Source organism: Elgaria multicarinata, chromosome 12 (genome assembly GCF_023053635.1).
Source record: "Elgaria multicarinata webbii isolate HBS135686 ecotype San Diego chromosome 12, rElgMul1.1.pri, whole genome shotgun sequence".
NCBI classification, from domain to species: domain Eukaryota; kingdom Metazoa; phylum Chordata; class Lepidosauria; order Squamata; family Anguidae; genus Elgaria; species Elgaria multicarinata.
The window spans coordinates 21,213,123-21,238,282 of record NC_086182.1 but is presented as its reverse complement, the minus strand read 5'-3'; the positions used below and the strand labels follow the sequence as shown (position 1 = coordinate 21,238,282).

Genomic DNA, 25,160 nt, shown 5'->3' with positions numbered 1-25,160 from the left:
CATCCCTGGCCGATGGCTGGTTGGGAACTGTGTGAACAGAGTGCTGGACTAGATGGACCTTTGGTCTCATCCGGCATGGAACTTCTTATGTTGTCACCCAGACTCTGTCTAGGGAGCATAGAATTGCTTTCTTCCTTCTTTCCTTCCTTCCTTCCTTGTGTTCTTTCAGTTTGAGAGGGGTCACCTGAATCCCCAGAAGGATACTGCCTTAACTCCTGAATATGGGAGGGGGGCTGGGGAAGCAACCTGCGGCCCTTGGCCTATTTTCAAAAGCCCTCTGCAAGTGATCACTTCACACCTCTGGCAAAAGCAATCTGTGCCTTCCCTGGCAACCTGCCGCCTGGGGCAGGAGAGGGCCGGGGGAAGCGAGTGGCCAAAAGAAAGGGGAAAGAGAGTGGCATGAAGAGAAAAAGGGTGACCCACCCACAGTTGACTTTGCCATGTGTAGGCTCTGGCCCTACCTGCTACTGATGTGCGGCCCCCAACAGATTATCCTTGAGGAAATGCAACCCTCAAAAGATGGGGGGAGTTATCCATCCCTGCCTTCACTGTTCATCCCTGTCCTGTTGTAGAAGCTTCTGCCAAAGTAGCTTTTCCTTCAGCAACACCGTGCTGAGAATCCGATGAAGGGGATTCTGGAACACTCGCCATCATCTGGATGCCGTTCTGCACAGATCTAGTGATTTATAACTGTGGTCTTGAGTTTTTATGGGCACTTTCCATACGGGAGCCATGGAGACCTTGCTGCCGTCTCTGGCATCACGCGCCCACTGCCAGCTGGAACTGAGAAGTCCTGCTGAGCTTGACCCATTTCACATGTTGCTGCCTCCAGGGCTTTTGCCCTGGGGTTAGCTCAAGTTCTCAAACCACAGGCAGCACAGGCATTTGAGTGCTAACTTTTAGTGCCTGGGTGGGAAGAGGGAGGGTGACTTCCTGACTCCAGGAAAGGGAGTGTGAGCAAAAAGAAGAGAGCGGCAACAAGCAGAGTGCTCCTCCCACCACACGGAGGGAATGCGACAAAAGAACATCAGAAGAGCCCTGCTGGATCAGACCAAGGGTCCATCTAGTCCAGCCTTCTGTTCACACAGTGGCCCACAAATAGGACATGAGTGAAATAGCACCCTTTCACTCTTGTTCCCCAGAAACTGTGATAGTCATGGGGTACATGCCACTACCACAATAGGAGGATGTTGTCTCAGCAGTGAGCTGAAACCATCTGAACCCTTATGTAGGCTGACAAGGCCTATAGTGTGGTCATCTCTGCCCCCTGGAGGAGCTAGCTGGATTATTAAAGGTCCCTCACCTGACTTTGTAGTCTGAGACTTTTGTGAGGGTGGAGAGATGGAGATTCTACCTAGGACTCATCCTCTGAGCCAGTGGACTATGGCAGGGGTATGTTCTCTAGCTGGGGGGATCCTGAATGAGACAGTAACTGTCCTACCCCTGAGGAAGTAGCCTGTGCATCACCATCATCAGAATCCTCTGCTGCACACTAGAAGGTGTGGGGGCTTGGAGAGTAATATCAAGGACCTGTCATTTTGTTATTTTTAAAAGCACCATGTCCACAGACAATGCTAAACAAATATATACGTCATTTCCCAGCAGCCAAACCTAACCCATAGCACATTCACCTCACTCCCTTCTGCTGTAGATTATAAAAACATACAGTTGGAAGGAGCCAGTGATTTCCAATTAGATTTCACCTGTTTGTTCCTTACATGGAAACAAAGAATAATTGGGGCAACAGAACTTCTAATATGATGGAACATGCCTCCAACTGCTACTCTTTAAATCACTTGGTTTCAACAACACAGGTATTATTTTTAAAATCTAGAACATCCAGAAAGTTTCAGAAAATCACCTGTCACCTCGCAGCAGTAATTCCATCAAGCTGCCACTGGTGGAAGATGAAAGGCAGGACCATTCCTTCTTCACCCCCACCCCACCCCCCATTTCCATTCCAGCTGGTCATTATAAGAACTAAAATTTAATTTACAGAACCAGTGTCTGAGTTTGCTTTTTTCCTCTTCCCACCTCCTCCCTTTTTCCTTTTGTGTTGTGTCTTTTATATTGTAAGGCTGCCTTTCCAGCTGAAGAGCAAGAGGGGAAGCTTTCAATAAATAAGAAATGGAATACTGGGTTCAGAGAGCACCTGTTTTGGGGTTCTAGATGTGAGAAATTCACATTACACAATAAATAAAACAGAAAGAAAATCCTCCCCTTTCCCCCTCTCTGGGTTTTCCACATTCTCTGTCCTGTGTGTGACGTCTGCATTGTCATACTTACTGTACACGGTCAGTTTTATGGGAACACTGCGGCCATTGCTGATGGGATTCTCCACTAGGCAACTGTACGTGTCATCATCAGACATAAGCACTCTGGTGATGGTCAACACTTTTTGGTCATGGGAGAGGATCAGCCTGGAGTCATTGCTGAGGGGTTTGCTGTCCTTTAGCCACGTGTATGTGGGCTTTGTGCCATTCTCATGGGAGCAGTTTAGGGTGAAATGTTCACTGAGCTCCAGCACAGTCGAAGAGGCCAGGGCAACGTGTGGCTTTGAAATTGGAACTAGGAAGCAAACAAACAGACAGACAAATGAGGTGACCCTTTGCTCATTCCTATCAAATAGGAAGTGGGGAAAAAATGGGAAACAATGTTTCATGAAGTTTTCCAACAGTATCAGCCTGTCTGTGTCCATTTCAATTCATCAGGTGCAATTTGACTACCCAGTAAGAAGCTGGGTGGTGTCAGGAACAGGATTGGGTTTCGGTGGCTAAATCGGACTTGGAGACTGAAGAAGATGCAGAACCAGAAGTACACTGGCCAAGACAGGAAGGGAGGGGAGGAGATTCTCCAAGACTCTTCAGGAGCCAAGGATGAATCTTCCCAGGAGCTTATCGGACAGGATTGCCCAGGCTCAGAGATCATCTTCCACTCTGTCAGAGAGGCAGGGAACATTGGTGTTGGCAGATCCCAGAGCCCGCTGCAGGGTCAAGCATGCAGAGTTGAGAGGAGGTGGGAGGTGGTCCACTAGGGTAGCCAGAAGTTTCGACTCCAAGATCCTCCCTGAAAGAGGGATTCAGTAAAACCCTGTTGGGCACTGCGAAGAAACTGTTCATTTTAGTTGATAACTCCCTTGCTTTGTTAGGCTCATTAAGCTTAGAGGGTAGCTCCCAGCATTCACACTCCCTTCCCATCTGAAGAAATGTCTATTTACTGAATAAAGCTTTGTGGGTTGTACGGCAGACCTCTTTATTGTCTCTCATCTCGGTGGGAGGGTTTAGAAACACGACAGGTAGCTGGGAAACTAAAAATGTTGATTTACTAAACAGTGGTGTAGTGGGAAAACTTTGAAGTGCAGATGTTCATCATGGCAATCCCCATAGCCACGTCCCCAGGAAGAGTTCAAAAGTCATGTAGCTGTGTTGACCCTTCCCAGTTATAGTTGTTTTCATCTCCAACAGAACCAAGTCTGTTGTAGAGCTGATAGGTCTTAATTGCCCATTCCAAACCAAGACACCCCAAAATAACTTGGATCACAACACATGAAACATAGGGTTGCTGAGACGATACATTCTCCATCACTACCAACAGTGAATATTGCAGCTAAGCTCAGGGGGAATAGAGGATTCCAATGAGGGGAGGAGATAGTTGACATCAGCCAAGGTTGAACTAGATTCTCCCATTGCCTTCTCTAGAACAATACACCCCACGAGTTAAGCCCCTGAGTTGTAAAAGTGTGAGGTACAGGCGGGCGGACGTACAGCCAATTAAAGAAGGCAGAATAGGACAGAGGCTGAAGGATAGGGAAGGCAGCCCTAGCAAAGAAACGCTTGTGTATTTGATAATTGCACTGAAATCCAAGTCAGATGGCATGATTAAGTATCAGAGGCAATGGCCCAGTTGTCATGTCTAACCCTACTGCCCCTGTCTTGGGAGATGTTTCAGGTAATCAATCAGAATCAGATTCAGAACTAGAAGACGCAGCGCCAGACACCAGCCAGCCTCTACCAGTGGCGGAGGAAGCTCTCACAGGTGATTCCCCAGCTGGGAGTCAGCCCTCTCCAGAGCTTATCTCCTCAAGGCCAAATCCTACACACTCAGTGGGAAGTGAGGTTTCTTCCGGAGGTGAGTGGCGCGACAAGCTAGCTGGTGCTAGGGCGCGCCAGAAGCCCAAACGCACAGGGCGGAAGGAAGGCATGAGAAAGTCGGTTAGGTTATGCCATAACTTGCCTCCGCACCAGGCTCTCTGAAGTTATGGGCGTTTGGGAAGTGGCTTCCTATTCTTCTTGAGCAGACAGTTGTCTTGCTTAGTTTGCATAGTTTTGCCTAGGGGGATGTTTCCAAGAGGTTAGACTTGAGACGTTTGTTGCCTCGTCATTTGCCTCCCATCGAAAGCAGGAGTTTTCTGAGAAACACAACACCAGTTTGCATGGACACCTTGGCTTAAGCAAGCTGCTTTGGATTCCATGCACAAGAAAAGAATGTGGGATATAAATGTAATAATAAATTTAAAAATATATTGTCATCCAAAGGGGGTGGGGACATGACCATTACAAATTTTGGTTTTCCCAGCATTTAAGCATTCTAGTCTTTTAACTCTGCTGTTTTAAATCTATGTTTTAAATCTCTGCATTGTTCCCTGGTTTTATTCTGGTTGTACTTTTATATTGTATATTGTTTTATATTGTATATTGTTTTATGCTGTACTTCGAGGCTTTACATTTTGTGAAGAGCTTCTGCTAGGGGGCGGTATTCAAATATAATAAATAAATAAAAAAATACAAATAAATAAATAAATAAATAAATAAATCTGTAAGCATATGCGGCAGGGTCTTGCTATTTACTGTGTAATCTGTACAGCACCATGTACATTGATGGTGCTATATAAATAATAATAATAATAATAATAATAATAATAATAATAATAATAATAAAGTCTTAAATTAAATCACTGCACTACTAACTACAGACCTCAAAAATGATAGATAGATAGATAGATAGATAGATAGATAGATAGATAGATAGATATTCCAAAATGTTACTTTTCCCAAGACTGCACTTACCATCCACCGTTAAGTTAATGTTCATCTCCCCGGTAAACGTGTCGTCTGTAATGGAGATCTCGACTTCATAGGTCCCTTCATCGGACAGCTGCAACTCATTGATCAGCAGGGATCCATTCTCAAAGATCTTAATCCTATCCCGGTACTCCATGCGCAGGTTACCAATGATCCCGGTGCCGATCGACTGTACCACGGTCACGGCCTTGTCACGCTTGACTTGCCATTTGATCACGGGTTTGTCGCTGCTGGTGCTGGTGTATTTCACAGAGAGCAGGGCAGGCTTGCCAACAGTCCCGTGAATTAACAGCACTGGGCTGGTGATATTGACTCCCTCAAGCAGATCTAGTGAGAAGAAGCCAACAATAACACTTGTTACCAATAAGGAGTAGATGGGTTGAACTGGCTAGTACAGCTACAGCATTGTCCGGAGAAGACAGGGCTGAAACTCGGAGCCTCCCACTTGGTGTAGGACTGCCCGCCATGTATGGTGGCCATGTGTCTTCTTTTTACAGAGGACTGCCCTCTACTTCAAAGGTGTCCTCTATAAGAAGGGCTGTTCAATTTGGAGATAAAGAACCATCAGAAAGAAGATCTGGGCCTTCCAGTCGCCCTCAGACTGAACAGGCAAGCAAACAAGTCACTTGTTCAGCAATCTTCTCCACTATGTTCTATTTGAATTATAATAATTGTTTGTATATGCATATATATATATATATATATATATATATATATATATATATATATATTACCATATGCAAATTTTATGCAAAACTGTGTCTTCTTTTGTTCTCTTTTTTGGTGATGCACGTCCTCTTTTGGGGAGGACTTATGAATGGCCACCCTGGAGAGTCCTGTTTGTGGGCTACCTACAGGCATTTTGTTGGCCACTGTGGGAACAGAATGCTGGACTACACGGGTCTTTGTTCTGATCCAGCAGGAATGTTGTTATGTTCTTATGATAGTCTAAGTGATAATGATCCAACAGATGACAATGTAAGAAGGATTCTGCCAAAAGAGTCAGGGAGGAGGAGTGGTTAGATTTTTCAGACTAGGACTAGGGAAGTCCACACGCAGATCTCCATACACCCAACAAATGTGAGGGCAACAGTTGGAATAGCAATAAATGCACGGAACTGTTATAAAATAGTGCTATAAGTTGTGCAACTTTGTTGCACTATTTATGGAGCAACATTTAGGACAAAAGAATAGGAAAATAATGCCCACGGCATGTGTAATATTAAAACACACCATTTATTGTTCGATGTAAATAACAGAAGGAAGAATAAGGTAACAGAGTAAGGTACTATACAATAACAGAAAATACTATGAGACTTGGGCATAGATCTAGAGGGAGCTAATCACATTTTGGCTTGAAATTAATGGGGAAAAGTCATGACTAAGAGAGCAATCCTAGCCCCCAGATCTGCGCTCTGAAGGGAGTTAGAATGGTACAGTGGTCCCCTTGCACCAACAGAGAGGAGTTCCAATGGAATGTGGGCCATCAATGAAAAGGGGGAAATTTCCAAGACCCAGCAGGGGGGAAATCATGCCCCGCCCCCTGTCCTCGCCCACTATCTCTCAGTAAGTCTACATTCTTAAAAGCAGCAGCAGCAGCAGCTGCCACAACTGGTCCTCTTCCTTATCATTTACACCACTTGCTTGCTAGCCAGGCAGAGAACCAGGGAGTAGGCGGCAGCATCTACTGCTCCTGCTGCTCAGCACCACCATTGTCTGGGCCAAAGGCAGAGGAAGGTGAACAACTAGGTTGCCATGGTGAGGAGGAGGAGGAGGAGCAGGTCCAGGGGGCTCTTGTCAGTAGGCCCAACTCTTGAAACCCTCTATTTTTAGCCTTACCGATTGATCAGTTAATTAATTAACAACATTCAAAGGTTTATGTTACAATCCTCTGCACAATTACCTGCGAGTAACCTCCCTTGAATACCAGTAAACCTATTGAGTAAACATACTTAGGTTTGCACTGCGTTTCGTGTATGCATTGTCTATTTAACCAAGCTCCATACAAATGTTGATAACTTCACTGACTTATTAACAGGGTTTTATACAACTCCCTGCCAGAACCCTTAATGTGAGCCTGCAGCAGCGGGTTTTCTACAGCAGGGGAAAAGAGGCCAGGAGGCTAGGTTTTGCCTATGGGGACAGCACACCCAGTTCATTCACTGTGCCTGAAAACAACACATCTCACTGAACATCAAGCACATCATGATGAAAGCTCACAGCCCTGGCTCTAAAGGACATGAGATAAGGCTGATGGTGATCAGGGCTTCATGGTGGTGATCTTGGAAGTGGAGGAACCCTCAAATAATCTCTCGAGCTTTTGGGAAAGACACAGATGAAAGAGTGATGAGAGATAGAACTTGCCCGACCTTTCCTTTCCTTGGCACCCAGAAGTACAAGAATGTGAATGGATGCTATAGTCCCATGTTGTTGACTCAGAAAATGTGTCTCCATGCAAAGGAATGAATTCATTGGCATTTAGACTAACACTGGGACAATGAGGAATGGGCGGACAGGGATGCAAAAGAGAGGGAGAAAGGTTTCAGCTGGTGGGGGGGAGTAACTTTAGTGTAAAAGGAGTGAAGCTTTTACTTCTAGCATCAAGAGCCCAAAGGATATCACACACCAATAACGTTTTCCTGCACATACTCCATGTTCTCTGGAAGTGCCAGCTAGCACACATGCTCTTGTGGAGATCACATTAATTTCATAGGAACATAGGAAGTTGCCCTATACTGACTGAGTCAGACCATTGGTCCATCGAGCTCAGTATTTTCAACACTGACAGGCAGGATCTCTCCATGGTTTCGGGCAGGATTCTTCCCTAGTCCTACCTGGATGTCAGGAATTGAACCTGAGACCTTCTGTAGGCAAACTAAAGGGTCTACCTTTAGCTATGGCTTGTCCCAATGTCTATTGTCTCTTGGTGAAGAGAAAGCTGGGCTACACATTATGCTTACCACAGGAAAAGTGGTGATGCATGAGATCTCCTCGGGTTGATTCAAGAAGATCTGGGATCGGAAATTCAAGGTATCCCTCCTCCCGAAAGTGTGTGTACATTTGTTGAGTGGGAGGGTTCTGATCACATTTTCTGAGTATGAACCTGCCATGCTCCTGTCAGGAGCACAATAGGGTTCAAAGGCTTCCCATGAGCCCTTCCCTACTCACCCCCTTCCCTGATGGCAGGAAACAGGATATGACCAATTAAGGGGACAACTAAGGGGCAATTCATTATAAATGCCACACTGAACAGGAAGCAATCAGAGGCAGAGGCTGGAAGGAGGAAGCTTCTAATTCAAGGTATAGGAGTCCTGTAACATCTGGGTCATGCTTTGTCAGTCTACGTTGCACTGGCTGGCATTGCAATTGTATTTGAAGTGCAGTGGAAGGAACTGCTAGACATGGGAGGCCAACACAAAAAATGGTGGGAGTGCAATGTTTTGGTAGCAGCATTGTCTCTGGATTCTCCATAAATAGTTTGTGAAGAAAGGATGGCACTTCTAGAGTCAATGGCTAATGTGGAAGCTATCCTAAAGAGGCAAGATTCACTGTGTGAATATGATAGTGCTTTTGCAAGATACATGGATTTGTTTGACACAAACAGCGATTATATCAAGGTGTGCGACACTGAATCAGCCACGGTTGGTCATTTCTACAGCTTGTATTATTGTGAAATGTATCACTAACGTAACCACTGTTGAGGTTTTTTAAATACATGTTTTATCATGGAACTATTCACACATTTATGCATTAAACAACTACAGTGGAGGCCGGTGGCAGTGAATTTGCTCTGGGTTTCAGTCAGATCTCTAAAGGAGCTGTCCAAAGTGCTGAACTCTATCTCTATATAGAGACTCTGCCCACCACCACCTTTAAATATCCAAATGACTCAATGATAATGTGCGGTTTTTTTTCTTTCCTGCTGTTTTATAACTCATTGCGTATCATGAGTTTAATACTGTGTTTTTAATATTGTATTTTAATACTGTGAACCGCTGAGAGATTTTATTATATTCAGCAGGATATCAATGTCACAAATAAATAAATAAAATGATTTTATTGCTTTGTTGTTTTTTCCCCCTTTTATTTGTAAACAGGCCTGGATAACAGGGGCCGTAGCCTGCGTAAGATCCCAGGTTCGATCCCAGCATTTCCAAGTAGGGCTGGAAAAACGCCTGCCTGAAAACCTGGGGAGCTGCTGCCAGTCAGTGTTGACAATACTGGGCAAGATGGACCAAGGGTCTGACTCAGTATAAACCATCTTCCTATGTTCTATTAAAGGGTGGCGTACAAATTCAGAAAATCAAACGAAATAAACATATCTTCTCACACAGCTGCGGAATGACTGAATTTGCCCTGGAACTTGGAAATTTCATTACCGTCCCTACATTTCTGGGCTTACGGAGGGCTGTCTCCTGTAGATGAATCGCTGCCGATGGGGATTCTTGTGGGTAATGCACCGCAATTTGCAGCCTGGGATGCAGGTTCTGTGAACACGCAGCCGAGGGCAAAAGAGGACACGTGCCCTTGGGCTGCGAGGTTGGGAGAGAACAAATGCCCAGTATCAGAGGAGCCGCCTCCAAAACGGCTTCGGCCTGCAGCCCGGGTGCCGAGATCTAAACAAAACCAGTATTGATATGCAGCGGAGGGGAACATGAATCATCTGGGTGACAATTAAGGGCTAGATTAGGAGCTGTGCACAGGAGCACAAGAAAGAGCTTAAACAAGTCCCAAAGTCATGAGACCTATTAGTATGCAAAGATCTCTCTCTCTCTCTCTCTCTCTCTCTTGATCTCTCTCTTCCTTTGACTGATGCAAACAGAAGAGAAAACCTCCTATCAAGAATGATTTGGCAAACAAACAACTAGTTGAAAGAAATGTTTCTGATTGATTTTTATATACTTGCGGGGCCAACCTGGATGTAACGTGTGCGTGTGGGGTGTGTGTGTCTATGTTCAGATCTTCTGATGTCTTTTTCTGTCCATAAAAGCAGTGATGCACTGGGCGTCAGGGGGAAGGGGGGGGGTGGATCAAGGCCATGGAACTTGAAAGATGGGGTTAGCCATTTTTTTACAATGCCCTTTCCTCAGTGGAAATCCTCCCTCCATGGAGCACCTGTCATGGAGGAGGAGGAGGAGGAGGAGGAGGAGGAGGAGGAGGAGGAGGAGGAGGAGGAGGAGGAGAAGAAGAAGAAGAAGAAGAAGAAGAAGAAGAAGAAGAAGAAGAAGAAGAAGAAGAAGAAGAAGAAGAAGAAGAAGAAGAAGAAGAAGAAGAAGACGCTCCTGCCTTCAATGGTCAGGGGCCAGAATATTTCATGTGCTAGTGGTCTTCAACCGGTCCAGACCCATGACCCACCTCGGATTCCCAACCTGCAGCATGGGACCTACTTTCCTAATTTTACTAACTATGCATATATATTTTAGATATGTGTATGTTTTAAATAACTCTTTTAGCCTGTTCATATAATAAACAAATGACTGTGATTTTATGGTTTTAAATTAATGATTGTTGGTATTGTTTCTATTGGGTCTGTGACCACATAATAAAAATCTAATCTAAAGAAGAAGAAGAAGAAGAAGAAGAAGAAGAAGAAGAAGAAGAAGAAGAAGAAGAAGAAGAAGAAGAAGAAGATTCCACACCCATCTTGGATTAGGGAGAGAAGCAATTTCTATTAGGAAAATGGCAGGCAAAAGGTTAACCTCCCCCCTCTCAATGTAAAAGCCCCAATCCAACCCTCACCCCAGCAGCTATTTTTAGGCAAAGAAAAATATTAGGAGGATCTTAACCTGGGAGATCCACTCAAGTTTAGGGACATCCAGTCTGGGGTTGGGCTGCAGCGTGGGGAAATCTGGGCCGCTTGGGGCCTTGTGGATTTCTCTGGAGCCCTGCTGTGTCCGCCAGAGTTTACGGAGAAGCTTTCCAGCTTTCTAAAAGACGCAATAGACTAATGGCAGCTATCGTTAGCCTATCGCAGGAAAATTACAGCTGTAATTGGTTATTTTCCACCATTTGTGGTCGTAAAGTATAAATGGCTGAAGTTCACGTAAAAGTAAGCGCTTTACTATCATGTCTCCTCATTGGCCAGCCTGCTGAGAAATCAGGGCATGAAAGCAATAAAACATCTGCTCTTGTTGTCTGGAAAGGCCTTTTAAGGTGAGGTCCATTGAAATTAATCAATACCCCTGGTACTTTACAAGCCTTTCTCTATCGTCGCATGAGATGTTGCCATTTGCGTAATGCAAATAGATCTGCTTTCTGCTGTGAAAGTTGGAGGGTGTATAGACTGTAATGGAGTCACTTCTCAATGTCCTTTTTCAGTGATTAATGCCATCCCCTTACACTTTGCATAATGCCGCTTGCGCCGTTCTTCTCAGGACTCTGGCATCTATAAAAGCTCTTCCCACCCCAATTAAGGCAGCCTTGGCACTGCCTAGGAAGAAATTCCACTCAGTTCCCTCCGCGCAGCAGCCATGGAGCGCTTGTGCGGCCAGATCCCATTTATTGAAATGGACATGAAGTTTAGACAATGTTATGCATCTTGTTTCAGTCGTAAAACTCAGCTTTCAGTTCATGGGAAAGGAAGAGTTTCTCAGCTCTGCCGCAACAGTGTCAAATCCCTTTCAGTCCAAGGGCTAAAACTCAATTTTGGGAAAGGTCTCAGGGACAGAATTCCAGTGCCGGGCAGGGCTGGAGGCAAAAAGGGTGTGGCCAAAACCAGCAGCATCTTTTAATACCCTGGAAGACAGAAACAAACTTCAAAGTGATCTTGATAGGCTGGAGCACCGAGCGCCGGGCTGAAAACAACAGAATGAAATTTAATAGGGATAAATGCCAAGTGCTACACCTAGGAAAAAGAAACCAAATGCAAAGTCACCAAGATGGGGGATACTTGGCTTAGCAATACTACAAATGAGAAGGATCTTGGAATTGTTGTAGATCACAGGCTGAATATGAGCCAACAGTGTGATGTGGCTGCAATATATATATATATATATATATATATATATATATATATATATGTGGATGCATTAATAGAAGTATAGCTTCCAAATTGTGTGAGGTACTGTCCGACACTGGTTAGGCCTCATCTTGAGTACTGTGTACAGTTCTGGGTACCACATTTCAAGAAGGATGCAGACAAGTTGGAGCGTGTTCAGAGAAGGGCAATGAGGATGATCAGGGGTCTGGAAACAAAGCTCTATGAGGAGAGACTGAAAGAACTGGGCATGTTAGCCTGGAGAAGAGAAGATTGAGGGGAGACATGATAGCACTCTTCAAATACTTGAAAGGTTGTCACACAGAGTAGGGCCAGGATGTTTCTTGGTCATCCCAGAATGCAGGACACAGAATAACGGGCTCATGTTACAGGTATCAGATTCTGGCTAGACATCAGGAAAAACTTCCTGACTGTTAGAGCAGTACGGCAATGGAATCAAAGACCTAGGGATGTTGTGGGTTCTCTCACCCTAGAGGCATTTGAGAGGCAGCTGGACAGCCATCTGTCAGATATGCTTTAAGGTGGATCAGGGGGTTGGACTCTTTGGCCATACAGTCCCCTTCCAACTCTAGTATTCTATGATCCTATGATCTTCAAGCTCTCACTGTCAATAACTAAGCCTTAGGGGAGGCGTTTCAACTTTTTAAGATGGGGAAAAGGCCCGTGCAAAAGCTGGGAAACCCCTCCAAATGATTGAGGAAATGAGGGGAAAGCGTGAGAGGCCTTTTAGGGGAGCCTGCAGGCCTGAGGTACAACGACCCTGCTTTACTGATTGCCATGGGCACTATAAACCAACCATGTGACCAACAGCTCAGGGAAACAAGAACCTAAAATGAATTACTAAAAACATCAACATTGGCTTGACTTGTAAGTTAACTTAAGGAAGGGCTTTCTCTGTGGTGGCACCCCAGTTGTGGAATGACCTCCCCTCCGAGGCCTGACTGGCACAGACGCTGGCTTCGTTTTGGCACCAAGTTAAAACGTGGCCTTTCATCAAAGCCTTTGAGGCCTAAATTTGCCTAAAGCTGCACGTAATTTTAATTGTTTTTATTGCTTTTAAAATTTCTACTGGTTTTAGCTTATTAATGGTTTGATACATTTTTAGCTGTGTACATTATTCATTGTTTTATACTGTTTGATTTTATCTGTATGCCACCCTGAGATCCCAACGATATAGGGTAGGATACAAATGTTTTAGTAAATAACAAATAAATAAAGGAAGGAAGTTACCAAGCTTTCTCTGCTGTGGCACCCCGGTTGTGGAACGAGCTCCCCAGAGAGGTTCGCTTGGTGCCTACATTGTTTTCCTTCTGTTGCCAGCTTTTTATTTTCTCAGTATTTTCACACCTAATTTAACTTAAATTTAAACTTTGCTGTTTTAATCTCATATTTCAACCTATATCATTTTTGCTGTGTGGTTTTATCCTGGTTGTGCTTTTTATATTGTATCTTGAATTTGTGTTTTTAAATTGCTGGGTTGTTTTTATGTTCTTCATGGTTTTAATTTTTGTGAACCGCCCAGAGAGCTTCGGCTATTGGGCGGCATAAAAATGTAATAAATAAATAAATAAGTGGGGGGAATCTGCCCCATCTCTTCCCCCACTCCTGCAGCCACCAATATCTCTAAGGGTTAGGGTCCCTCCTGGAAGGCATATGAAGAGTGAGCAGGACCCTGAAGCAGACCAAATATCCAAATGTACCTATTCAAAGGTGGCATCTATATGCCACCTGTTCAAATATTGAAAGTGCTGTAGGGTCCTCAATGCATTGCATTATAGGTGAGTACTTATCCTTGCAATATTGTCATATCAGTCTTTGGGTTGTCAAAAGGCCGCAGAGAATCCATTTACGTTGACCATTTGTTAATTTCCAGAAGTTGGTCAATAACTGAAAAGAGCATGTACATCAGTGAATATTAAAGGCTGTTCCAGTACAAAATTTATCTATGTAATAGCCTCTTCCCAAAAAGAAACAACTACTAGACCCAGGATATAAATACTCAAATAGATGTCCTGGAAGGTCTATAACAGATGTGACCAATAGGGTTTTCTTACTTCCATTTGTGTGTTCAGCCATTAGTGGGTGATTTTTCTTATATTTTACACCTGTTTCAGGTAAGGCTGATTCCAATATAGTTTGACCCAAGACAAGTCTGTCGTGAACAAAACAGGTTGTCTTAAAACAAGCCCCTCCCTCTCAGCCTTAGCTCCTCCCTCCATCTACACTGTGGGTTTAATAATCCCCACTTAGCTTACAGGGGTGCTGTGAGAATTATACCAAGTTAATGGTAGTGACATTCTTTGGAAAGGGCTGTATGAATGTTAAATGTTATTACTAAGCTTCCGAGGGAGTGGTGGTATGCCTGCTTTTGATGTAACCTTCTCCAGTTAGGTAGCCTCAACATCAGAACATAAGTGGAGCCATGCTGGATCAAACCAAGGATCCATCTATTACAGCATTCTGTTTACACAGTTGTCAAACAGCTATTGAACAGGAACAAGATCAGCTAGATTTGTGTGGCAAGGTACACTCTGGTGAGCCTCTTCCTAGGTTGCTGGGGCCCTGTCCAAAGACTTACCTGCTGGGTGAGGTAGGCAGCCATGAGCTCCCTTTTAAAATTTCCCATCATGCCTCTGATGTAGAATTACTTCAGGGCATTATGTGAAACGTAACAAGGCCTGAGCCACATCGGGATGGGGGAATTGGGGGGGGACTTAAAATGGCAGCTCACGGGGCCAGGATAGGTGCTAAGTGCAACACCAGGCCTTGCTTAAGCAGACAGGGATGGAAAAAGTGGATGGGTGGTCTTGCCTCCTAGAAGGTGGGTTACACTCGATGTTCTTTTTGTGTAGGGTGACCATATTTGGGAAACCAAAAAAGAGGACACCTAGTGTGTGGGGGGGAAGCAGCTTTCTGAGTCCTGCAGAAAGTACGTTATTCCCCCACCACCTTAAAGAACCCGATTGGAGTGGAGGAGGGGAAAGGATTTCATTCTGCACCACCACCATCCACTCCAATTGGGGCCTTTTCTATAATGTCCACGAATGACCCACTTTAAGACCTCAATTGGAGCTCGGGGTGGGGGAATGACGTGCCTCAAGAAAGCATGTCATTCCCTCCTGCCATGCTAATGGCAGCCTTAAAGAGGAAGGTGTGTCATTCCAGGACATTATTGAAAATTATAGAAAATCCCCCCTGACACCATGGAAAGAACAAAAACCAGGACAAATCCGGGGAAATCCTGACAGTTGGTCACCCTATTTTTGTGGGCTCTTCCACTGCTAGGACACTACGAACAGAATCAAAAACATTTGTTCCTTGCAAGGGGTGGGGTGGGACGGGGCGGTAGGTGTTGGCAATCGTTCAGGACGACTGTTTAGAAAGCCGGGTTCTTTCAGTACATTTTGTATCCTGGGTATAGTAACTCTCTGCAGGAAAGGAGTGGGCTGGGGGGAGGGGAGATTGGTCTCCTAGGCACCAGCTCCAGCTTTTGGGGGGCAGAAAGGAGACTGTCGGGAGCCGAGGACAAAGCTTTTTGGTTGTTAAGCTTAGTTCCTTCCTGGCGCAAGTTTAAAAGGCCACAGTGTAAGGAACATCGGCATTTGTGATTCTCCGGGCTGCATCGAGGACCTGGCAAACGTAGTAATCCACAGCTGGACAAAGGCAGCAGAGACGGCTGAGCCTTCCCAGCCTCAAATAGTGGCGCTTCTGGTTTGGCACGGTATAACCCAGAACAAACCTTCTCCTTAGAAACACACCTGGGGTGTGGGTGGGTGGGCTTTTTTGTTTGGTTTGAAGGTCCACCATTTTTGGCAAGCGCTGCTGAAATGGTCCCATCCTCTAAATCAGAATCAACTAAATCTGAAGGAGTTTATGCAAGTTCAAACTGTAATCCACTTTGGGGAGTTTTGGGGGTCAGTTCGTATACTATCCAGGCACCTTGGATGGACATTCTCCCCACCCCCAACCACCGCATCATGGGCAGTGCCAGAGGGGAGGAAACACACTGACTGGATTCAGACAACACAATAACCCACATTCTAAAGTCAAGTTTAGATTGAGTGTAGGTTGTTGTTGAGCTGTGGGTTGTTGTTGAAAACTGGTTTTTGTTGTCTAAATGAAAACAAACCATGATTTGTTAACCATGAACAACCCAAAGTTCACAACTCAACAACAAACCATTGGTTCTCTTCATGGGTTGTTCATGGTTGACAAACCATGGTTTGTTAGCACAGCTGGGACATGATGACCCACATTTCAACAAGCCACAGTTCAATGACAACCCACACTGAACCTAAACCCATGAGTGCAGTTTATTGTGTTATCCGAACGCAGTCACAGTGGACCAGTTTGCACAAGCACCATGGACTGTTGTTGGGTTGAGAGTTGTTTTCCACTCCAATAAGCCTTACTATCTGGATTCAGATGATGCAACAACCTACGTCTGGGTGAGTGGTTAGGAAAATGGCATATGCTGGCATGAGTAAATGCCAAAGGAAGTGAGGCAGGTGGCTACTAGGAGGAGGGCTTTCTCCGCTGTGGCACCCCGGTTGTGGAACGAGCTCCCCAGAGAGGTCCGCCTGGCGCCTACACTGTACTCCTTTCGTCGCCAGCTGAAGACCTTTTTATTTACTCAGTATTTTAACACTTAATTTTAACTTAAATTTAAACTTTACTGTTTTAACTCTGTATTTTAATCTTATATCAACTTTGCTGTGTGGTTTTATCCTGGTTGCGCTTTTTATACTGTATTTCATAATTGTGTTTTAACCTGTTGGGTGTTTTACTGTGGTTTTAATTTTTGTGAACCGCCCAGAGAGCTTCGGCTATTGGGCGGTATAAAAATGTAATAAATAAATAAATAAGCCATGGTGGCTTGATTCAGCCATGGTGTTCATGCAAACAACAGTTGAACAAGTAGCTAGTCCTCCTTCCATCCACATCCCCCATGGTTACTTGAAAAGAAGGCACTTTTCACATACAAATAATTGAATCATAAACTGGAAATTAAAATGAGGCTTCAATTCTAATAGAGTAGCCACAAAAAAGAAGAAGTCATATATCATGCCCCCCGCAACACACACACAAAAGAGGACAAAAGATACAGATTTGTATAATGTGTACACATGCTAATTTGTAAGTATGGTGGAAGTTTAGAAATGTTGACTACGGTTTAAATGGAAACACAACACATCTCACCATATTGGGGAAGTTTGTGATCTGTGTGCCTGCCCTTCCATCTGTCCAGGTGCTAATGGCTGATGGACAACTTTTCCATTTGTGTGTAAAGACATTTTTGCATTCTTTTGGAAAAGTTTCAGAATTGGATTTTCAAAGTTTGATTTCAAAATTTAATTAAGAGAATGCTTACAAAATTCCTCCTCCAAAGCTGTCATCGTCATCATCATCAATTTTGCATTGGCAGGAAACCTCCAATCAGTGAAAAGCTTACTGCGTCTTCAGTTATAATTGAGTTTTAGGTCTCATCAAGGCAACCTCATCATTTGCAGTGAGTTGGGTGGCAACTAGGGATGTGTGTACAATCAAAACCTGAATTTGCCTAAGTTCTCCAAATTCCATATCAAAGCTCGCTCCACCTCAGGTCCATATCAGATTGCGATATTTCCAGGGGGGGGGAGGGTTCTTTTCTTTTCACATGAACATTCATGCACATTTTTGTGTGCATTTTTCCAAATGTATCCATCAATTGTGCACATCTTTGGGTCTGCGAATCACACTGCAAGCTCAGAATTGTACAGACTTTGACCACGGATTGTGTTCAAGTCCGTGTTTGGTCTGGAAGGATAAACTGGGTAAATCTTGATCAAAAATGAACTGAAACAAATTTCGGATACCTCCCTAGTGACAACCAAGAGGAGAACCTTTTCAGTAGTGACATGCCACTCATGGAACTCCCTCTCTTGGGAAGGTCACTAGGCACCTCTTCCATTACTGTTTATTGGGGCCGGGCAAAAACCTTTTTATTTTCCCAGCCTTTCATAAAATGTCCGTATCTTTACTTATTTGCTTTACTGATTGTTTTGTGATTGATTCGTTCCTGCTGTGTTGTATCAATTGTATTGCTTGGTTTTTTTATAACTAGTTCTACTTTACTGCAACCCATCCTGGGAGATGCTTGGCTGGAGAGGCAATATATACAATGTAATACACTAACTAAATTTGCTGTGTTGGTATTCTGGGTAGGTTTAGGGAGCAATGCTCCACAATTCCTAAATCCTTCAATCCAAGTGCAATCGCACTCCAGTTCAACCTTAAAATTCCCCAGCCTCTTCTCTCCCACCAAACGTCCTCCATAAATATTCCATGAGCAGCGAATTGGATGATGGCACATGCCTGTTCATCCCCGCCCCTCCCAGTCCCAAATCTGAGTGCAACGGACTGCCATCCCAAGGGATGAATGGCTCTATTCACCAAGAAGGCATTTCCTTGCTTATTTCTTTACCGCTGGGTCCAAGAGTTCTTAATACTGAGTGGCAACCATAACGCATCCAGCCGCACCTATTCATGACTTCATGGGAACGAACACACAAGGCTAGCACCTTGAATAGCAGAAGAGGCAAATGACCAGGCGTTCCCTAGGCAACAGTAAGCCCTGGAAGGCGGGGCATGTCAAGAGCTGATTTTGGGAAACGGCAGAGATCAGAGCTAACTGAAGGGATATGGCTGTTTGAAAATAACTTGCCCCTTCTTCTGTATTTCTATTGTTATGCATGTGGCTATTATTTCAAATTAGTTTTCGATTGTTTGTTTTTTAGAAGAATATGTGATGGAATTGGAAACTACAATATTAAATGAGGTAGAAGGGGTTATGATTATGAATGAATTCACAGTTTGGGTTGAACCATAATGAACTATGGCAACAGAAACAAGTTCAGCCTTCTCCTGGGCTTGCACGTTCTCGCCTCCCTCTTCCTTCTCTGGCACAGCCACGAGGAGTTTGGAAGCTTAAGGGCACAATCCTATGCCTGTTTAGACAGAGAAAAAAGTCCTAGATCTAGGAAGTGTTGAGAGTTGCTGTCCTTTTTTTCCTGTCTAAACATGCATGTGCTTGCTTCCTTAGCCTCCATTTTTGGTTAATTGCAGCTTGCCATGTCATCTGAACCCAACATGCTGGGATTAATCTTAACTACGGTTTGTCTGAAACAAGTCACGCTCCTAACCATGGTTTATGAAGCTGTTTCAACAACCATAGTTAAGATTAACCACAGTTTAGGGTTTGGACATAAGCTAAACTCTGGATAATTGAAATTGAAAGCAGAACTTCTGATCACATAAGAAGAGCCCTGCTGGATCAGACCAAGGGTCCATCTAGTCCAGCGCTCTGTTCACACAGTGGCCAACCAGCCATCGGCCAGGGATTAACAAGCAGGACATGGTGCAACAGCACCCTCCCACCCATGTTCCCCAGCAACTGGTGCACACAGGCTTATTTCCTCGAATACTGGAGATAGCACACAACCATCAGGGCTAGCAGCCATTGATAGCCTTTGCCTCCAGGAATGTATCCAACCCCCTTTTAAAGACATCCAGATTGGCTCCTTACAGCTGCACCAGAGGAGGATAGCACAAAAGCCCAGGGAAGGCTAGGCACCACCCAGAATGCACTGCAAGCCCCTCTGGAGCACATTCGGTTCCTAACACATTGCAATGAGCATTAAGACTGCTTTACACATTACAAACCACCTATATAAATGACACTTTCTGTGCTCAAATGAATATGAAACTTGGAGCATGCAGATCAGCATGCATTTGATGGCTGCATGATCCACTAGAAGGCCACCAACACAAGTTGGCACGTCCCAGCACATGTAAACAGTAGGGGTGTGCACGGACCCCCCCGCTCCGCCCCGTGGGCCGATCCAAAAATTTTGGATCGGCACACTCCACGCCGCTTCGCCCATACTCCGCTCCTCTTCGCCGCAGAGCTCCGGCTCCGAATCGGAGCTCCGCAGTGGAGGGGAGTGGTGCCAGGTAAGGCCGGGAGAGGAGGGCGCGGAGGTTTACCGGGCCCTGCCGCCGTCGCCGCCTGTGCGGCGACGGCGGCAGAGCCCGGTAAGGGACCAAGGGGGAGGGGGGCCTTACCTGCCTCCGTCCGCGGTCCGTCGGCTTCTTCAATTCAGCCCGCGGTTGAACCGCGGGCTCAATTGAAGAAGCCAACGGACCGCGGACGGAGGCAGGTAAGGGAGAGGAGGGGGGGTTTACCGGGCCCTGACGCTGCCGCCGCATGGGCAACAGCGACAGTGGCAGGGCCCGGTAAGCCCCACTTACCTTTCCGGCAGAGCTCCGGATCGAGACGAAGGATCCGCCTTCACCTCGATCCTCTTCGCCACGCTCTGCCAGCCCCCCAATCCTCTTCGCCTCCGCCTTAAGGGGAGGCGAAGCACCCCGCTCCGCTTCTAATTCGCCAGTCCGATTAGAAGCGGAGCACATCCCTAGTAAACAGAGAGGAAGACCTGCATGTGCGATTGCCTTGTTATAACTGACCTCTTGTGCAGCAAGGGTTGCAGAACCACTGGCCTGGGAACCTATTTTGGGCCACTTGGGTTCCCTATCCAACCCCCTGAAATTTCCCAGAAGGCCTCATCCCCCTCTTCTCCAACCATCAATTGTTTGATAGTTTCCCAACTTCTGTGCAGTTTTTCCTCCCCCATTCTAAAAGGTTGAAATGTCTCTCCAAAAGTTTAGTTATAGGGCCTGTTCGGACAACACACTGAGCCATGGTTAGGGCGCTAATTCTTTTCCAGCAAATAGTTAGTATGTTTAAAACCGTGGTTATGTAACCACTATGGCTTCCACGACACGCTAAGCCATAATGTTTAGCTCAGAATGTTTAACCAGTGTGGCTTAACATGTCCTCTGAAACTGGTCAGAGGCAGTAAGAGCTTTAGCTAAACTGTGCTAGTATTTTTGGATCAGCCCTTTTGCTTTCGTCTTTGCCCTCCCCAAGAAGCCCCAGAGAGCTTCAGCCAAAAGAGTTCCTCACCCCTGCCGTACAGAAGCACCATCCATGTCAGCACGTCCTACTGTGGGAAATGTCCCCTGTAGTAAGAGGTTTTACTTTAGAGTTGTTTTCCAAACAGAAGGAGGCACCGAGGCTTTGCTGTTCCAAAACCAGAAGAGCTTCTTCATTCAGCTTTGAGCAACTGAAAAGCCCGGGACAGAACGTCCCAAGTATGACCACCGCACAAGCCATGAGAAAATGTGCGGGGACAGTTGCCCCTGTGCAGCCTGGAGAGGAGAAGATTAGCATGAGTGAGCACGGCCCCATGGTGCAAAGAAAAGCACTTTTCAAAGGTAAATTAAATGACAGGGTGGAAAGCCAACATTGCTGAACGCAGCGCAGGCTTTGAGCAAAATATGGATAACATCATGGGTGGGCAGATTTCAGGCTTGTTGCATCTAGTTTGTTTGTTTTTAACTGGAACCATGTGATCCACCAACCGGAGGCTGGTGCAAAAGACATACGCTTAGAATGAAAGGATTCTGAGCCCAGGAATTTGTTTGGCATACCAGAACTGAACAGAGCTCACAGTCCTTCTACACACAAATCCATTCCTCGTTACCAACCAACACCCCCCCCCAATATAATTTAGGGCAGAGTGGTCACTTTGCTGGGGCTACTGAGATTCAGAAACCCTTCGCTGATCTTCTGCAAATCCACCCCCCCCTCCCGAGATCTACCTGTAGATTCAGATATAACTTCTTACATCACCCACTCCATGTTTCCTTTGATAATAAGTGCTAACATTTCTCAACCATTTAGTTAACTTGCATGTCTTATTGGTGTTGGAAACAAAGCACAATAACGTTCTTTGGGAATGTCGATCTTCATAAATGGGAAAAAAGAGCAAATGATAGAAAAAGGGCGATGATGGAGTACGATGGGAAAGCGATATTAACAGCACAACCCTATGCAATGTTTACTTGGAAGTAAGAGAGCAATCCTAACCCCAGCTGAAGGCCAGATGAAAGTGGGGCTTGGATGAGGTGGAAGAGCCCTAATGTGGTATAGCGATTAGTGTGGGCCTGGGACTAGGGAGATCTGGGTTCTAGTCCCCACTTGGCCATGAAGCCCACTGGGCCAGTCACTGACCCATAGCTTAACCTACCTCGCAGGGTTGTTGTAATGATAAAGTGGAGAAGAGGAGGACCCCCTTGAATTCCTTGCAAGAGGAAAAATCCTAATTGCACTTAGTAGGGAGTCAGCACTATCGAATAGAGTAGTCTTACTTCTGAGTAAGCATGAAGAGGGTTGCATTGCATTTTAAAAAACTGAAACCTTATCTGCAAGATGGTATTTTCCTACCTCTCAGACAACATATTTATTTCCTTCAGCTATCACAAGTCAGTCTGGTTTTTTTAATTGTTTCAGGTGCTGCATAATCAGGCTGCATAATCATCAGAATTCTGAAACTCCATACATAAGAGAAAGGTTAAGTCCAATATCAAAACAAAACGAGTGGTGTTTCACCAGTCATACAATACAGTTCATGTCTTACTCTATTTCAGTATTAGGTACAAACTGAAAACCCACCAGCAGCACCTTGTACATACACGCCAATATGGTACCTATTCAAATATGTTAAGTTGGAGGATATAGTCACGTGAAATATGCATGAACGTATATGGTCTGGCACAAGATTCCATGACATCAACAGTGGTGAAATAGACAAGACGTCCACCTCTAAGACAGGACAGCTCCCTGAGTCATAATGGTGGTGATCCGCAACTCAAGAGTAAACTCAGTCATTCTACAGGAGCAATGTAACATCATTTGGTTAGTTAGGAGAAAGGAGCTACTATCCCCATGTGAACATCTTACATCCTAATTATGAGCACATTACTTGGAAGAAATCATACTTCATTCAGCGTTGCGCACCATTAAAACCCAGGACACAGCAGTATACTCACTGTACAGCTGGGAAATATTCAGGGACTAGCACTTACAGCCTTAATGAGGCAGATTATGTTATGGGCACAATCCGGGAAGAGGTGATCACAAGTAACAGTACAAACCTATGCCTGTTTGCCCGGAAGCAGGTGCCACTGAGTTCATTAAGCCTTACACCAAGTAAGTGCGTAAAGCTCCTATGCACTCTTACTAGAGAGACAACTCCATTCAACTCACTGGGACTTACTTCTCAGTAAATATGCCTAGGATTGCACTGTTAAGCGTTAGCAACACAGCTACGTCCCGCTACGTCATTTTTAATGAGGATTACGTCACACTGCTATCTCATCGCAATGTGCCCCACACATTTAAGTCTCAGATCAGCTTATTAGAAATTAATATAACAGAACTTAGTATTTATATACTGATTTTGAGTATTCAATACATTTTACAGGTATCATCTTGTCTAAATCTTTGCAATAACTCTGTAAGGCTGGTCTGTTATTGTCCCTTTATCGCAGATGTGGAGAATGGGATGGGAGGCCGTCAGACAGTGCCTTAAGTAACTCCACTGCAGTAGCAGAATTCAATCTAAGAACTTCCTGATTCTTGCACAATCTCTTACTCACTACATCACACCAACTCCGCTGATTTTTATTCTTTGGTATGGGGGGGGGACGTTATGCTATTATTCTTTAAAGGATCTAGGGTACTACTGAAAACAAAATTGCTTTCAGATCCTACAATTATGTTTTGGGGTGTTAAAAGCCTGAGCCACAATTTAGGGCTGCCATTCAAAGCATCAGCTCTTGAACTCACAATTTCTTTGAGCGTTACAGTATTTTTTCAACACAGCCACTGTTGAATGATGGATCTCTCCGGCAACTCTCGTCGCCTTCCCTCAAACATTCCAGATGAACTTGCAAGATCAAACTGCCTGTTGTTGAAGTTGTTTTTTAAAAAAAAAAACCCACTGGAGCAGAAGGAGCATTCAAAAGGCACAAGGTTCAAAGTGCTTCCCCCGGATTTCAGAGGCGTGCGGATCAATAACCTGCTCTATAAAGAACCACTCCATTGAAATGCAAGGGAAGGCATTGCTCTCCATTGCCAGAGACCCTGTTCTGCGAGAAGACATAGAAGGTGCTCAGGGGCCGCTTGAGTTATTCTCACCTCTTTGCCTAGGAGCTACGCAGCTCCCCGACAGGCATTCAGCATCTGAACTGAACCCTCATCCCCTTGCGGGAGTATTTGCCAAATCCCACAGCTCTGCTCCAGCCCTATGAAGAGTGCTGGTTTCCTACCTGTATAGTAGATTATAAGAAGGCAAGCTACGTGCACGAAACCCGAAACACTGAGAACTCTGGACAAGACTTCCCTTCCTCTCTTCATTTTGGGTTTAGTTTTAGATCCTTCTCGCACACAATTAGCATGATTTGTCCACTCCGGGCACGTCCCTTAGTACCGCTTGGAGTTGTTCTTCCACCACTGAACTCTGCCAAGTCCTCTTTCAATAGACAGAGCTCTGTGTGTTGTGGTGGGGTGGTTCTTGGTTCTTCCCCCCCTCCTTTTCTTCTCTTTTGGTCAGACCTGATATTTTCTGGTTTCATGAGCCCTACATCCTCAGTTTCAAGGGATTAAAAAAAATACTTTAAAAAATGAAGACACGCAGACAATATACCCAAACAACTTTCCAAGGCAACACCACAGCAAAGGCCTCATAACAAGGAGGCTCAAAATTCCAGATTTTTCGCCTATATAGCCTCTCCCACAGTTCGTAGGGATGTTGACCCATGCCACGCTGTACCCACGATTCTCTGAAGTGAATGTTTTGGCAGGCGAATGAGAGGAATCATGGGAGACATTTGCATTCCCTGGCCTTGAAAAGGAATTGTGTTCCTTAACAGTGGTGGTTCTGGTTTCTGTGTAGCTTCCTGGACTTTTACTATTGGCAAATTTGCCCCACCCGAGCCAGTCATATTAATGGGGGAAATGGGATTTCTGCAAATGTCTCCCAATTAGACTTAGTAGCCCTCAGTTGATTCAGACTTGAGACCCTTCTTTAGCCCAAACATGGACTATTTATTGAATGATCCTCAAGAATAGGATTGTGATAGTAATAACAGATTGTAATAATAAACACACATACAGACAGAGCACCTATGTTATTGTC

General features: G+C 44.9%; 1 protein-coding gene across 1 annotated transcript in view; it reads right to left on the bottom strand.

Annotated features, from left to right (window-relative positions):
• HEPACAM (hepatic and glial cell adhesion molecule) overlaps positions 1-24,870 on the bottom strand; it is a 32,375-nt gene extending 7,505 nt beyond the window's left edge. The window contains exons 1-3 of the mRNA XM_063139262.1: positions 24,292-24,870; positions 5,067-5,408; positions 2,287-2,568 (exon numbers count right to left, since the gene is read on the bottom strand). Of these exons, the coding sequence (XP_062995332.1) occupies positions 2,287-2,568; positions 5,067-5,408; positions 24,292-24,379 (712 nt within the window). The 5' untranslated portion in view covers positions 24,380-24,870. The remainder of the gene's footprint in view (positions 1-2,286; positions 2,569-5,066; positions 5,409-24,291) is intronic.
• Between the last annotated feature and the right edge of the window lie 290 nt (positions 24,871-25,160).